The sequence below is a fragment of the Quercus robur genome, chromosome 10 (genome assembly GCF_932294415.1).
Source record: "Quercus robur chromosome 10, dhQueRobu3.1, whole genome shotgun sequence".
NCBI classification, from domain to species: Eukaryota; Viridiplantae; Streptophyta; class Magnoliopsida; order Fagales; family Fagaceae; genus Quercus; species Quercus robur.
The window spans coordinates 15,928,543-15,943,569 of record NC_065543.1 but is presented as its reverse complement, the minus strand read 5'-3'; the positions used below and the strand labels follow the sequence as shown (position 1 = coordinate 15,943,569).

The following is a 15,027-nucleotide window of genomic DNA, read 5'->3' as shown; positions in this document are numbered from 1 at the left end:
ACAACAACAACAAAAAAAAAAAAAAAAAAAAAAAAAAAAAAAAAAAAAAAAAAAATTAAGATTCAAACTCTACTTTCTTTTCTTTTCTATTTTCACAATTTCTAGGTCACCAAACAATCCAATTAAATAGTAAACAACAAATTAGTAATATAAGAAAAAGGAAATCTAATATAACTGATGTGTATTGAATCATAAAAAGCAAATTATCAAGCACCACCCAAGAAAAACAAAATATTTATTCTCCTTCCTTCAAAAGTTTCTAAGGGTACGTTTGGTACACTGAATGAAGATTACGACAGAAATTGTAATCTTTATTACTAGTAATAAAATGTGTTGTAATGTAATAACTAAACATATTCATTAGTTTGGTTATGAGTTATAACATTAGAATGAAACTTAACATTTATTTTAGGAAATATCTTACTCATACAATTATATCTCTTTAAATATTCTTATTTTTAAATTTAAGAGAGATATGTATTATTTTTTATGATTTTTTTATTTTTATAATTGTTAGATATATATGGAAAGTTTGTTTATTTGGAAATATATTAAGTTTTGAAATTATTGCACTTATTAAGGAATAGTTAATACAACCTTTTAAAGAGGAATAGTTATTCCTCATTTTGAAGAATAGATATTCATAAGGAATGACTATTCTTTGTAATAAAAACAGAACCAAACTAAAGAATAACTAAATCCTAGGAATAACTATTACATTACAGCGCCTATTACAGTTTACCAAACATGCCTTAAGAAAAGAATGGTTACCAATTGATTGGTATGATCTTATATAGAATAAAAAGCTTCCAATGATTGCAAGCCTTGATTGTTGACATCTGTCAATGAGTGGACAAATAGAATAGAGATAAAAAAGAAATTTAGCTCATTATATAAAATGACCGGAAAAAGAGAACAATAGCAATTTCTCTTTGGTGAAAATAAATAACACTCTTACTATAAAATAAAGACCAAAATGAAAACATCACATTGAAGTTAATTATCAAATAGAAAAATATTATAGTAAACTTATTGAGAGTTACATTCTTGCAGCCTAGAGAAGGGAAACCATAAAGCAATTTATAACAAACATGATCAATTGCCAAACTCAAATCAATTTTGAAAAAGAAAAAATATATTTGAATAGTTTTGAGGGCATGAAAATTCAAACTCATGAAATCCCAAAATTGAATATACAATTTTTTTTTTCAAGTAATGAGATTGAAATAAATAAATAATAAGAATAAAAAAAATAACAAAACTCATTTTGAGTTCATACCCTTTGGACTTGGGCTACTAATGTTTGCCTCTCATGTGCTTCAGTTTCATCTGCAAGCTCTAGGGTCACTCTCTGTTTCTTGCACTCATTTGATTGGGTTTTGGCAGACATTCTTGAGTCATGACAAAAAGAATGGTTAAAACAGTCAAGGAACTATCTCATTAAAGACCATACTGATCAATTTGTGGAGGGAGAATAACTAATAATTTATAAAGAAAGAAATATAAGGTGAGGAGGTTGCAATCTGTCGGTGACTGTCAGAATTCCATATAATAGCGGCATCTAAAGAGTATGGGTTAATGGAGAGACACACAGTAGACCTGAATCTAAGGAGATGCTCAATAAATGTCAATAGATAAATCGAAAAATAAAGGGAAGGATCACCTCCAGTTTTAAAACCTTCAGTTTCCTCCAGTTCTAAAATAGATGAGTGACATGTGTATATAAAGTGATCCAACGGTTAGGAAAAACTTAACAATTTTTCATTTATCTATTGCCTCTCCCTTCAACATCTCTAGAGCTAAACTGATCTACTATACATCACCATTATTCAACCCAAGACTATTGATGCCTTCACCACCTCCACAAGGCTTCTTCGCCGCTGCCTCGCTGCTATCAAAAGCCACAGCCGTCGCATCATCAAGTCCGAGCCTCCCTTCAGACTTGTTAGTTTTTCTCAATCATTTCGCGAAACCAACATCGCAAATCTCTTCTTTGGCCTCTGATATGCAAAACCCAAGAGTTCGGACTCCATCTTCACCTACATGTGCTACCATGCATGGTGGCCGTCGATCCACGCACCATCACAGTTTCTTCGTCGACTAGTGGTTCACAAAACCAATGCCACAGTTCTCTTTGTCGGCCTCTGATATGTAAAACCCAAGAAGCCAGCCTCCATCTTTGCTCTTACGCGCCTCCATGCGCAACCTGAAATTTGGCCGCCAATCCACGCGTTGTTGAAGGTTGTCGTCGACTGTTGCTCTAACTCCAATGAGCCCATGCCTTCTTCTTGCACTTTTTATCTCAAAAAAGGTTTGCTTTTGCATCTATTTTTTAAAACACAAATTTCTAATTTTCTAACCGTTGGATCATTTTATTTACACATGTCACTCATCTATTTTAAAACTGGAGGAAACTAAAGGTTTTAAAACTAGAGGTGATCCTCTCCCGAAAAATAAAAAAGAAAGAAAGAAAATAAATGATGACATGGTGATAACGTGGCTTAACTAGAACGTAGCAACAATAAGTGTTACGCTTCAGCTTTTAGATATATATAGATTGGAAAAGATTATACTTTTTTCTATTATTACTATTGAGACGATAGAATTCCAATTTATGGCATCTGCTTTAAGATGATTGTTATTTATCAAAAAGCCAAGACATAAATAGGTTTTTGATATAGGCACAATTCGAACCCTAGATTTCTTATTCGATAGCAAGAGACTACTTAAGTTTTATCTTTTTAAAAGTAAGCTAATTCTTATTGCTTTATTACACATTTAGCAAATAAACTACTAAAAACATATCTTGTCTCATATTTAGCAAATAAGCTAAGAGCTCTTCGGCTTGTTTTTTTGTTACTCTATGTGTGCCACAACAATTAATATTTGTAAGATCTTTTGGTAGTATTGCAACTTTTTATTTGGTGCAATTTTGTTTAGTAGTTCTCACTTTGGTTTCTACTTTATGGTAATTTGCATTTGGCCATGATTTGGTTAGGGTTATGGAGAAATCTCTTTAAGGGTGTTGCGGAGTAGAGAAAAGTCTCTATTTGTTTTAGGTTCAACCTTTAATCTTTATAATTGTGAGGGGTGGCTATTTGGGTGTATTTGGGATTTGGATTGTGTGAGAATGCCTCTACACCATATCTGTATTATACCAAATTTGTTAGTTAAATTTCTTCATCATCGCCTATGGACGTAGGTTATTGCCAAACCACGTAAATTTTGGGGTTTTTTGTCTCTTTTTTTTTTTTTTTTTTTTTAGTTGGTTTTCTTTAATCCTATTATTGTTTTAGAGATCTTTCTCAAACATATAATATTTTCAAAATCAATTTTAGTATTTTGAACCCCTGTTATTTTAGAACATGGGTAACCAATTTTGTTGATGGTAATTTACCTCTTAAGTCATACGAGGAATTGGGTGCACTGGGATTCTCATGAAAATAGAACTATTTCATTGTTTGCGTTTTTAGAAAATTTGAATTTTGAAAGTACAATTGCATGCTATAGAATTCAAAATTCATAGATTACACCCAAACCCAAAAAAAGATCGGTGTCGAATTAAGAGAAATAATTGAATGAGTAGTTAAAATGTTAATTGTATACTTGGTTATGAGAATATGCAACTCTTTGCAATGCTATCTAGAATATTGAATATGCAACTCTGTGTTATGTATCCAAAAGTTAGGCCTTTTTGAATATACATCATTGTAAGTTTCTTTAAAAAACCTTCTTTCCTCTTCTCCTATGTGTGTGTGTTAAAAATACTTAATATTTTCAAAAGAATATTGAATTGGTATCATTTCTTAGGGAGTTCAACATAGAGTTGATAATAATATAATCTAATCTAATCAAAGCTCAAATCTCGTATGGAAACAATGCTCTTCTAGTACTGGAGTGGAGGTGTAGGTAACTAAATATTTGAGGGTCGTTTTGGAAACCCATAGTACAAAAGCCCAAGCTCGAAAGAAAGAAAGAAAACAACCTTAAAGTAATTGGGTCAAGCAATATTGGGTTTCTCGGCCCATGCCTAAAACCGGTGGCCCTCTCTCTTTATGCCAAGGCCTGCGCACCAAATAGCTTGATGGCTTGGGCCATTATTTGTTTGCATTGGTCCTAACTGGGTGAGAAGATTGTAAAACATTATATAACTATTATCCTTTTTCTTTTTCTTTTTGTCTTTTTTTGAGTAATGCAACATGCTTATATCTATAACGATTTCACAACAAATTTTAGATGATATATTATTATTGGTTCTAATTTTGAACTACTACTAAAATTATATTTTTGTCTATCGGTAATAGTTAATAACAACTTACTACTTAAGATTTATTTAAAATTATTGCAAACATTTCCTCAAGAGTTCAACATAGAGTTGATAAAAACATAATCTAATTACCGTGGAGTGTGTACACTTTGCTCCTAGTGCTGGAATGGAGGTGTAACTATGTAAGTAGCATCGATTGTTTCACATTCAATGGTGTTCACACTCTTTCAAATTACGTTCACATTCTTATATATCATGTGTAAAATGTAGATATTTGGTATGAAAATGTGGACATTGTAACATTAAGGAGTGTAAAACAATAATTACTCTTTCACATAGTGAGAGACAGTTGGACAGAGTAAACGAATCCAAGACTAGCATGCTAGTGACTATAAAGTATAAAAGGGTTAGCTAGTGACTAGAAGATATAATGTTAGCTATCATTGATTCTGATTCTGCAAAGAATAAAAAAGTAATTATATATATTCAGGTTTGGATTATTAGAGCTTCATGCTTTGTAGAATTTTTACTTAGATGGAAAGAGAAAATGGAAAAGGAGAGAAGATTGTAGAACTTTCCTCTCTAAACGTACAACTGAATGAAGTTATTTAAAGAAAGCCCAAACAAGATGAAAGAATATATTAGCAAGAAGTTGGGATTATTTATCTTTTTCCTTTTTAGTAAAATTAATATTATTAAAATTTTAATTAGTGTAGGTTGAAACATGAGTTCTCACACTGAAAATTTCTTCATAGATTCTTTTTCGAATAGGATTGATCACCTTGACACCGGAATTTGGAAACTCTCTTCAGTTCTAACCTGCCCTGCATGGACTATGGCATTTCTCTGCTGCAGCATAAGCCAATTTGGTAATGATTACTCTCAAGGCATTCCTTTTGAAGACAGAAGACCCTCAATCCTCAAGATCAACCCAGCTGGTATGAGGATTTGATATTAGATAAAGTGTCATTATTGCAGTCGAAATACTTTCTAGAGAATGAGTACTCAAAGAACAAATGATCTCTATTCTCTATACACTTTCTGCAGAAAACACGAGTAATCAACCGGTGCTCCATTTCATCATCCATTCTATTGTAGGAAGTTTATTTTTCATATCCAGACATTCATCAAGTCAATTTGACATACTAGTCACATTAATGGATTTGATTTTTGGTATTCTTGGAAATTTTCTGTAGTCGTTTCCTACAAAGAAGAGTTGTAAGAATAAACTGAACAAAGCTATAGCCTATATGTATGTGTAATTATATTGAAGATATTTAAATCTTAACTTTTGTTTGCCTCCCTTTTTTCCCTCTGAATTTGACTCATTATACTTAGCTTTGGCCTAAGCTGGACTGCTGGAGTACTAATTAGATGTTGATTCAAAGTTTCAGTATCTATCTTTTGGGCACCCACCATACTAGAAAGGCTTGGACTGCATTTACGTTACATATACAAAGACTCATTTATCTTTACGCATCAAATATGAATGCCCGTGAAAAAGAACTAATCTTTGATGAGATTCAAAATCAGGTTACTGAACCATTGCTATCTGCAGAAAAATTATCATGATTTTCACAAGTTACGGATACAGAAAATTGTTTACACAAATTTTCAGATATTACTATGTAAAACAAACTAAAACTACATAGGAGCAAGATACGATATCATATGTACATACAGTTGTAAGAAAGCCATAAGTAAGTTTGCAGGGTTCACAGTAATGTCACGATTTAGAAACACTGAAGCATATCTGAGACCATGGGTACCTGTACCTGTCGGATTGCTGAGTGCTTACTGGGAATTTTTTAACGAAATCAACCAAAATTGCAGTATAGGAAAACATAATCCAGTCAACACCTTCGCTATTTTCCTTTCCTGCCAACATACCTCTTAGGTTTGTAGGCACTCAGACAGTCAGGCGTGAGTCTGAATCACTCCCTCATGAAGGATATTATCAGAATTGCCTTCAAACGAGAACATTATAGCTCTTGAAGTTTGTACATCCCATGCCATTATCCTAGAAAACTAGGATTTTAATGCAAGCCACACCAAGTTTTACCTAATTGGCTACATATCCGTGAACTTCTCAATACTTTAAAAGCCACAATCTTCCAACTGAGCAAATTTAGATTCTCCTATATAGTTGTGCTCTTTCTTATATCAGTATATATATAGAGAGAGAGAGACAGAAAATGTGGACTTGAATGCAGAGGGTTTCCTTTGCAGGTCCAAACCAAACAATAAGCTGGACTACTCTCTTCAAACCGATTCCACTCAATGGTTGTGTTTCACATATTCTTTGGTAATAATGCATTAGAAAACATCAATAAACAATTTCTTCTTCCACCAGTAAGCCAGTCATGTGGCATCTCATGGACATGATAATTCTTTTTCGAACTAACATCAGTTAAGTATTCTTAGCAAGAAATAACAAATAGATTCTTAAACTTGTACAACATCTGACAAGCGGGAACTACAGAAATATCTTGAAAGGAAAAAAAAATATACATACATACATACATACATACATACATATATATATATATATATATTGGCATTAAATTTTGGTGGACAATTTTAGTGCAATGCCTACGAGATTTAAAAAGAATGAGAAAATATTTGAGTTGTGTAGGAGGCACAACATAAAAATGGAGAATCTAATAATAAAAATAAATAAATAAAGGAACCAAAAGACCTCATGATGCTAGCCAATGCATATCCAACTATTTGGGCTCCACTTAGCATCAAAAGTACACATATCGTGCTTCTTCATTCAAAATACACCCTAGATAATCCCAACAAATATACTTCAGAATACATATCATGAGAACCCCAAATTCACATTGTTGATCTATAATATACCTATGAAACTGGCCTAAGATTTAGAATTGCCTCTAAAGGGAATTAAAATTGAATGAAAATTTTGATTGTCTGATGAAACAACAATGAATAATATAGCAGACAAAAAGAAGACAGAAATTATAACTCACCATTTTGATTCTCTGAAAATGAAGGAAATTTTTATAAAACAAGACAATAAAGGAGATTGTTCAATGTTTCCATTTTTATTCTCTAAGCAACCAAACCTTACAAAGCCAAATTAGTAGAAACCATAGAATTTCAATGAAAAAAAATAAATAAGTAACAAATTTAAAGAGAAGAAGTTTTAAGAGAGTGAGTGCCCAAATTCAACAACAAAGCCACTATCAGGAACCCAAATTCAAGCATTGCAATCCAATGACCTGAAAGTAACCCGTTGTAATTTGCTAATTTGAGCTCAATTACATTGAATGTACCTCAAAATGATATGAATCCATAAAGAAGGAAACTTTCTTTGTTTAGAAACTTTGACTGAGTAAAGAAACATCATATTCTTAACATTACGACAGAGGCCTATATAGGGTTTTACAATATATTACATTTAAACAGAAGTGAATCCTACTATAGCACTTCCCAGAGGCAAAAAAAATAGTATAGTTTTCAGGAGGATGGAATCAAATATCATTAATGTTCCTGGTATGCCAGTAACAAGAATAGTAGCAAAGAAAGTTTTGCAGTAGAAAGGAGCACCTCAAGAAGCCCCAAAGGTCTCTAATTTTCCCTGGCTCTTGCTAGACTGCCACAAAAAACCTTTGGTCAGCCAACCTTTTTTACTCTTGGTAGGCATGGATTTCTGGCAATATTTTTGTGCTCAACACAATGAGTCCACCAATTCCATATCTGCACAAGTCATAAAATAGTTGTCAAATATCCGTCGTATGACCGCTACTATATAAGAGAGATCCAATGAGATGAGTGGACAAAAACAATGAACAAGTTTAATAAATAAATTAAATTATATCCAAGTTTCAAAATCAGACCTGAATATGATTGAGAATCAAAACAGGATAGTAATGTTCAGATATCGTCCAACATTAACATCTGAAAATTAAAAGCACATACATGATGAAGATTTTGACATTAAAAGACCATACACTTAGTAACGGTGTTCTAAAATCAGCTAACAGAGTTAGGCAATCATGGGTTAACTTAAAATTTCATTGTGCTTAAAAAAAAACAAAATGAAAAGGCTAAAGACACCTGATGTATGTAACTTTCAGTGCTAGATTTTCAATCCGATGCAGCTGGAAAAAGATCAACATGAGCTTCGCATTCCTTATTGATCTTCTTGTTGTGTTACCCTGTTCAATTTTCACTGGATATAAATCACTTATAATTCAAAACTCATCCAAAGCCAAATATGTTTAATCTATGAAGCACAGATGCATATATTGAATACCGGCATGTTGATAATTCAAAACCTAACAAATATGATTATGCATAAGCATACAGACAAAAGTAGAAAACCATTCTCACAAAATAAAAAGAGAATCCTACTAATAGCTTTCATTTCTATTAAGGATTAGAATCACCAAATGGAATTTGACAAAGACCTTGACTACCTATTAATCTGTCGCTTGCTTCCCCTTCATGCCTATTGGCTATTGCAAGTCTCAACTGATAACCATAATTAGATTTCAAACTTCAATCCTTTCAAAATTATGAAGAAAGATAAATTTATTATATAACCTTCACAAGAAAAAAAAAATGTTTGATACCATGAAACCTGGTTAAATATTGGTACAAGAATTGTTCATGACATGAGTTGGTTTAGTTGCACTCCAAATAGATGATCAAACCAGAGACCTGTGCAAAGTGAACAGAGTATGAGATCCAATTAAAATTGAACAAAGCATATGGGCTGGACGTACACCAGTAATACAGGGAATGAGGGAATTGAGAACACTTGAATTTTTTTTTTTTTTTTTGAAAAATAAAATAAAATAAAAAACACTACTAGACGGATAAGCTTCTAGAGTTCCTCGCAGAAATAATATAAGTTATGGTATACAGATGCAAAAATGAGGTTTAATTGGCAGGAAGCAATAACTTTGAATTCTACTCAGGAAAAAAAAAAAAAAAAAATTCAACAATCACAAATCTAGCGGTATTGAAACAAAATTTAACATGTGTATCAAGAACGTAAAGAAAATACAATTCAACAATTCTATTTTCACAATATGTAGTCATTTTTATTTTATTAATTAAAGTTATAGTCTCATGTTACAATCAATTTTGTAACTAAATTTTGTCCAAAAAATAAATAGTCAAGTGTCAAATTTGGCAAGCAATATATGAGAATAATTAAGCATAAATTGAGAATGTGGAGGTGGTCCATACCAAGTGTAAAAGATATAGGGTTAATATATTATCCTTGTTCAATTCTCAAAATATATAAATATATATATATATATATATATTTGTGTTCATGTGTAATGGCATAAGAGGCCCAAATATATAATTGTACGTACAAATACAATTGAGCATGCATAAAAGATGTAGCCCTAGGTGTTGAGGCTGGATTCTCTTCTCTTTCTCCTCACTTCAACTCTCTCTTTCTCAGATCCCAACAATAATTTCTCTCCTTATTATTTTGCAATGTTAAACACCAAGTACCAAGAGCACAAATCTACTGAACAATCCTTGCATTGAAAGCTTTCCAGAACTGCAAATTCTGCCTGAAGTAGTTGGAGGAATAAAGGTGTAAGCATTTTCTTTCTTCAATTTAACAATCAGGAATTTGAGAGATGGCATTCCGTAACCATAACTTTGTGCAGCCTGAGGTCGTTCATTCAACAGTAATTTCCAAAATATTCCAACTGCTCTTCACATAGCTAGAGCCTTTGTCTGATGTTAAGTCCAAAGCTGAAGACATTCCCCAAACACAATTGGTATTAGATGGTTTTAGCCAAAGAAAAGAAAAAAGAAAAAAAAAAAAAAAAAAAAAAAGTTTGTTCAGTTGGAAGTTAGAACTACCTCAGCCTGTTACTTGTTGTATGCAAACCTGTAAAGAGGGTATATGTAGTATCCTGCGAAGGATTGACAAGAAATGTAGTTGAAAAATGAAATAGGCAAAGTTCAAGCGTGGCTTCCACCAGTATGCAATGATCCCCCATGCCTTCTGAACTGTCAAAGTGCTAGCATTGCTGCTACTGTTTATGCAAGGATCACTGAAAGACATAAGTTAAAGCAGATAATTAAGATTTTTTTTTTCCTCTTACTGAGTAGATGTTTAAGTTCATGAAGAAAGAATTCACCAATCCACACACCTGGCAGCAAGTATGATATGATGCGCAAAATGAGTACGTGAGCAGAAGTTCAATTAGATGAGGAGCTGAGGCTCCCAAAGACTTTAACTTCGTGAGATCACTTCATTGTCAAGTTCTATGACTGGTATATGCTTTATCTTTTGCCAGTCTTCTCCATTCTCACTTTGGCACCGTTCTTTCAGCATCGGACATTTCTTGACTTTCAGAGAAGTTAAAGAAGTTGGCAAACCCCCTTCTGGCATGGACTGGAAAATTGGGCAGTAGCCAATACGCAAATATTTAAGTTCAGTAAGATGCTGAAGCTCATCACCATTCAGAGATTTCAAATGCTGAAGATCCCAGATATCAAGGGATGTAAGAGAAGATGGCAGCAGCCCCCTATCCGGAAAGGACTCCAGATTTTCACATTTACCCTTGATAGAGAAGCTTCTAAGAGAGGGTAGTCCCTGTAAACCCCACCCCATGCGGCTGGGAATGAGTCTGTCACAAGAACAGATTTCAAGTGATTTTAAACTGGATGGCAAACCCCCTTCTGGAAACGACTCAAGTTCTGGACAATTCTGTAAGCTTAAAGTAACAAGAGATGGGAGCAGGATGTGCATCTGTTCAGGTAGCGCCTTCAAATTGTTACAGCTATCAACACGAAACCAGGTCAAGCTGGGGGCAGGCAGTCCCTCTTCGGGAAAGGATACAAAATTAGAACAGTTACTAATTTCCAAGCTTCTGAGAGATGCAAGATGCTGAAGTGGTCCATGATTTGGAACTGAAAGGGACTGAAGATTCAGACATCCATGGATATCAAGTTGATTGAGCTTTGGAAATAAGTCTAATTGAAAGGACACAAGAGAATCACAGCTACATCTTATGTGCAAACTCTCAAGCGATGCATAGCATTGGTGCATTGGAAACAGTAATTTCTCACAGTTCTTGACACTCAGTGATTTTAGTGTATCAGATATACCACTACTAGGAAGCAACATGAGAGATGGGCAATCAGAGATATCCAACTCTTGAAGACAATGGTTGTTGTCCATATGGAAGGACTCCAAGGCATCATAACCACTAATTCTAAGCTTCAACGCTAGAGATGGTAATTCATTCAACAACACCTTATGACAATATTGCAACTTCAATTCACGTATGGCTGGAGCACTTGGAACTGAAGCCACAAGCTGCTGACACTTATCAATCACCAGTACTTTTAAAGAAAAAAGGCCATCGGGAAGACCGTTGGTCAGTTTAGGACAGTTTTGTATAAAAAGCTGTTGGAGACAAGGGAAAGCTACCGCACCTCCGTTCACATCTGTGAAAGGAAGCCATTCCTCCAATTGCAACATGTTCTTGAAGATCAAAGTTTCTAGCGATCCAAAAGGCTTTATCCCAAAAGCAGCAGTCCCATAAAAATCTGTACCAATAGTCTCTACATTTAATCCCACAATAGAGAGGTACTTGAGATTGGGCAGTTTCCCAAATGGTGGCAAGAAGATGCAATATTTACAATTATGTAGTTTTACATATTCAATTTTGTAGGACGCATCTCCTAACCAATTTGAAAATATTGTGCCACCATAATTTTCAATTGTAAGCCTTTTTAGATATGCATGAGGTTGCAGTTGCTCTAGTACTTCTCTATCTTTTATGGATTCATCCGTATGTCCACCCCATTTCAACACTAATTCTTCAAGTTGTAACTTATCCCTCAAATTGGCCTCCAAAGCATCTCTAGCATTGACAACGTTTTCCAACTTCAAAATAGAAAGGCTTCCCTTAAGTTGCCGAAGTTCCCTCAGCTCATTGATTCCTGAGCCGCCATTTTTGCCCAGAATAAAAGCAGGTAAGGTTTGGAGACTTTTCAATCTTCCCATTAGCAGTGGCATTTTTATCAATTTTGTTCCGCTTATATCAAGATGACGCATGTTGATTAGATATCCCATGTTGGCAGGCAACTCAATGAGAGAACGACAATATGACAACAGCAAAGTTTGCAAATTGTATAGAGTACAGACAGAGTCAGGTAATATTTTGATTGCAGTGTGAGAAAGGTCCAAATATCGCAAATGTTTCAGAGTGCAAATCTGGTCTGGCAATTCTGTCAAATTACAATAAGAAAATAGAGATAGTACCCTTAAGCTTCTTAGTGCTGGCAGTAAGTTGGGTATAACATTATTATTTAAGTATACACGCGCCGCTAACACATTTGATGACTGTAGAAAGGTTCGCAAACCCTTGGCTTTATGTAAGGCTTCAAATCTCTCATAGGCATCACACTTTCTTCTAGAATATGAAAAATAACGAGTCTTTTCCGACAAGCCATCTGAATTGTTACCCTCCATTCTAAAACAAAACTCCCCAGAGACAAATTTTGCTAAATCATGCAACAGGTCATGCATAACATAGCGTATATTTCTACCACCTAATTGTTGGAGGAATGACCTAGATACTAGCTCATCGAAATACTCACTACCTACTTCTTCCAAATTCTCTGTTTTAGTGGACAGCAAAAAATCTTCCGCCATCCATAAGAGCACCAACTGCTCCTTTTTAAATTTGAAGTTTTTAGGGAAGATTGAGAAATAAGCAAAGCACGGTTTTAGATATGAAGGTAGATAATAGTAACTCATTCTAAGAGCTGGGAGAATACCGCTTTCACTGTCTGAGAAATTCCATATATTGCTCTCCAATATTTTAACCCATTCCTTAGGATCCAACTTCACCCGCAAGAGACCGCCAAGAGTTTTTGCTGCTAATGGCAAGCCATTACACTTTTTCACCACTTTCTTACCAATTAGTTCCAGCTCTGGATATTCTTGAGTATCTATGTTGGCAAATGCAACTTTTGCAAATAACAACCAGCAATCTTCATCTGACAATGGCATTAAATGAAAAGTTGGAACTGTGCCTGTGTGTACAGTTAATGCAACACTTTTGTGACGTGTTGTTACAATAATCCTACTCCCATATGCCCCTGATTTCAAAACAATCAGAATGGCTTCCCAATCTGCATAATTATCACTCCATACATCATCCAGCACAATCAGAAATTTCCTTCCCATAAGACTGTTCTTCAACCCAACTTGGAGTAGATCTAGGTTGTCACTATCACTAGTTGAGGGAGTGACTGCCTGAAGAATACTTTTCGTTATCCTTAGTACATCATATTCTTGTGAAACACAAACCCATGCTTTGACATCAAAAAGACCCATCAACAACTCGCTGTTGTATACAAGCTGAGCAAGGGTGGTCTTGCCTACACCACCCATGCCCACTATGGGAATCACACTAATGTTATCACCACTGCCATCGTTTGCCTGCAACAACTTGATTATGGAGAACTTGTCATCATCCCTACCGTATACACTGGATTCTTCTACCAAAGACGTTGTTTGCCACTTTCGTGACGGTTTCTCACCACCACCTTCTTTCAGACCAAGGATGTCTCTTTCCTTTGCAAGAGATTCTAGTCTGCCTAGAATCTCTTCTAACTTTGGTTCAATTCTCCGATTATAAGAACTAAGAGAAGTCAAGTTGAAGCTTCGTACCTTACTTGTGCACATTTCCAGTTCGGTTTCCAGCTTGTAGCGCGAGGCATCAGTAGTAATCTCATCCAGTAAGTCCTGAGCTTGATAGGCAGCATCTTGTAGCTCGTTAACCCACTTTTTGACAGCTGGGTTTTTTATTTGCTTCTCTTCAGCGTCATTGAGCACTGCATTGATATACAGTAAAGTTGTTCTCAACTTCCTCAGAGATTCAGGATTAAGCTTCCGTCGGCGGAAGAAGTCTAGTACCTCACGAGAAGCCATCCTGTCAAAAAAAACCTGGAGAAAAGCAGAAAGAAAAGCTCCTCCCACCAAGGCCTCAGCCATTTTTTTTTGCAAAGGATGGAATTGATAAAAATAATATGGAAGTAACTGAGTACAATGGAGTACAAATGGATAGGCTACCTTTGAGGATCTATGACAAGTTCTTTTGAACCAGATTTCAAAAATATGGTTGGTTGGTTGGGTTCTAAGAAAATTTAGACTTAAGACAGTACTCTGTAAGTGAAATGAAGAAATGAAAGATAAGGAAGAGAGAGAGAGAAAGAGCACACTGGTAGCAATTATAAGTTCTAATACAGTAAATGGATCCCACCATTTTATGCAAAATTTTGAGTTACAGAGCATGTTTGGATCCACGGCTGCGTTTTCTACTATGCGTTTTTGTTCTTTTTTTTTTTTTTTTTTTTTGGTTTTCACGCGTTTTTGGAGTATTGCGATTACTGTTCATTGAACAGTAACCGCAAATGTTGACTTTCTGCAGTGAACAGTATACATGTGTACTGTTCACGGACCCACAAATTTCATTTTTTATCAATTTTTTCATTAAAAATGAGTCCCACAGAACTATTCACACATTTAAAAATGGGTCCCACACATTTGGGAAGCGCGTTTTGCGCTTCCCAGACGCACGTTTACGTTTCAGAATTTTTTTTTTTTTTTTTTTTTGTCAAGCCGTAACTTTTTGACTTTTCTGTTGTGAACAGTGCTTTTATGCACTGTTCATGGGTCCCACAAAATACACTTTTTAGCAATTTTTTCATTAAAAATGGATCCCACGATACTATTCACA

The 15,027-nt window shown here is 34.6% G+C and overlaps 1 protein-coding gene across 7 annotated transcripts; it reads right to left on the bottom strand.

Annotated features, from left to right (window-relative positions):
- Window positions 1-7,479: 7,479 nt before the first annotated feature.
- On the bottom strand, window positions 7,480-14,517 carry LOC126702177 (putative disease resistance RPP13-like protein 1). Of its 7 annotated transcripts, none has more exons than XM_050400832.1 (8): window positions 10,420-14,517; window positions 10,127-10,320; window positions 9,622-10,015; window positions 8,869-8,956; window positions 8,713-8,767; window positions 8,351-8,451; window positions 8,131-8,191; window positions 7,480-7,990 (listed from the first exon to the last, which is right to left on the bottom strand). In XM_050400832.1, exon 1 carries the CDS (start codon window positions 14,280-14,282, stop codon window positions 10,503-10,505), a length of 3,780 nt encoding a protein of 1,259 aa, XP_050256789.1. In that variant the 5' UTR covers window positions 14,283-14,517; the 3' UTR covers window positions 7,480-7,990; window positions 8,131-8,191; window positions 8,351-8,451; window positions 8,713-8,767; window positions 8,869-8,956; window positions 9,622-10,015; window positions 10,127-10,320; window positions 10,420-10,502. The 7 variants fall into 7 exon arrangements, with proteins under 7 accessions (XP_050256789.1, XP_050256790.1, XP_050256788.1 ...); XM_050400833.1 differs by having other exon boundaries at window positions 8,877-8,956; XM_050400831.1 differs by having other exon boundaries at window positions 8,713-8,956.
- Window positions 14,518-15,027: the final 510 nt, after the last annotated feature.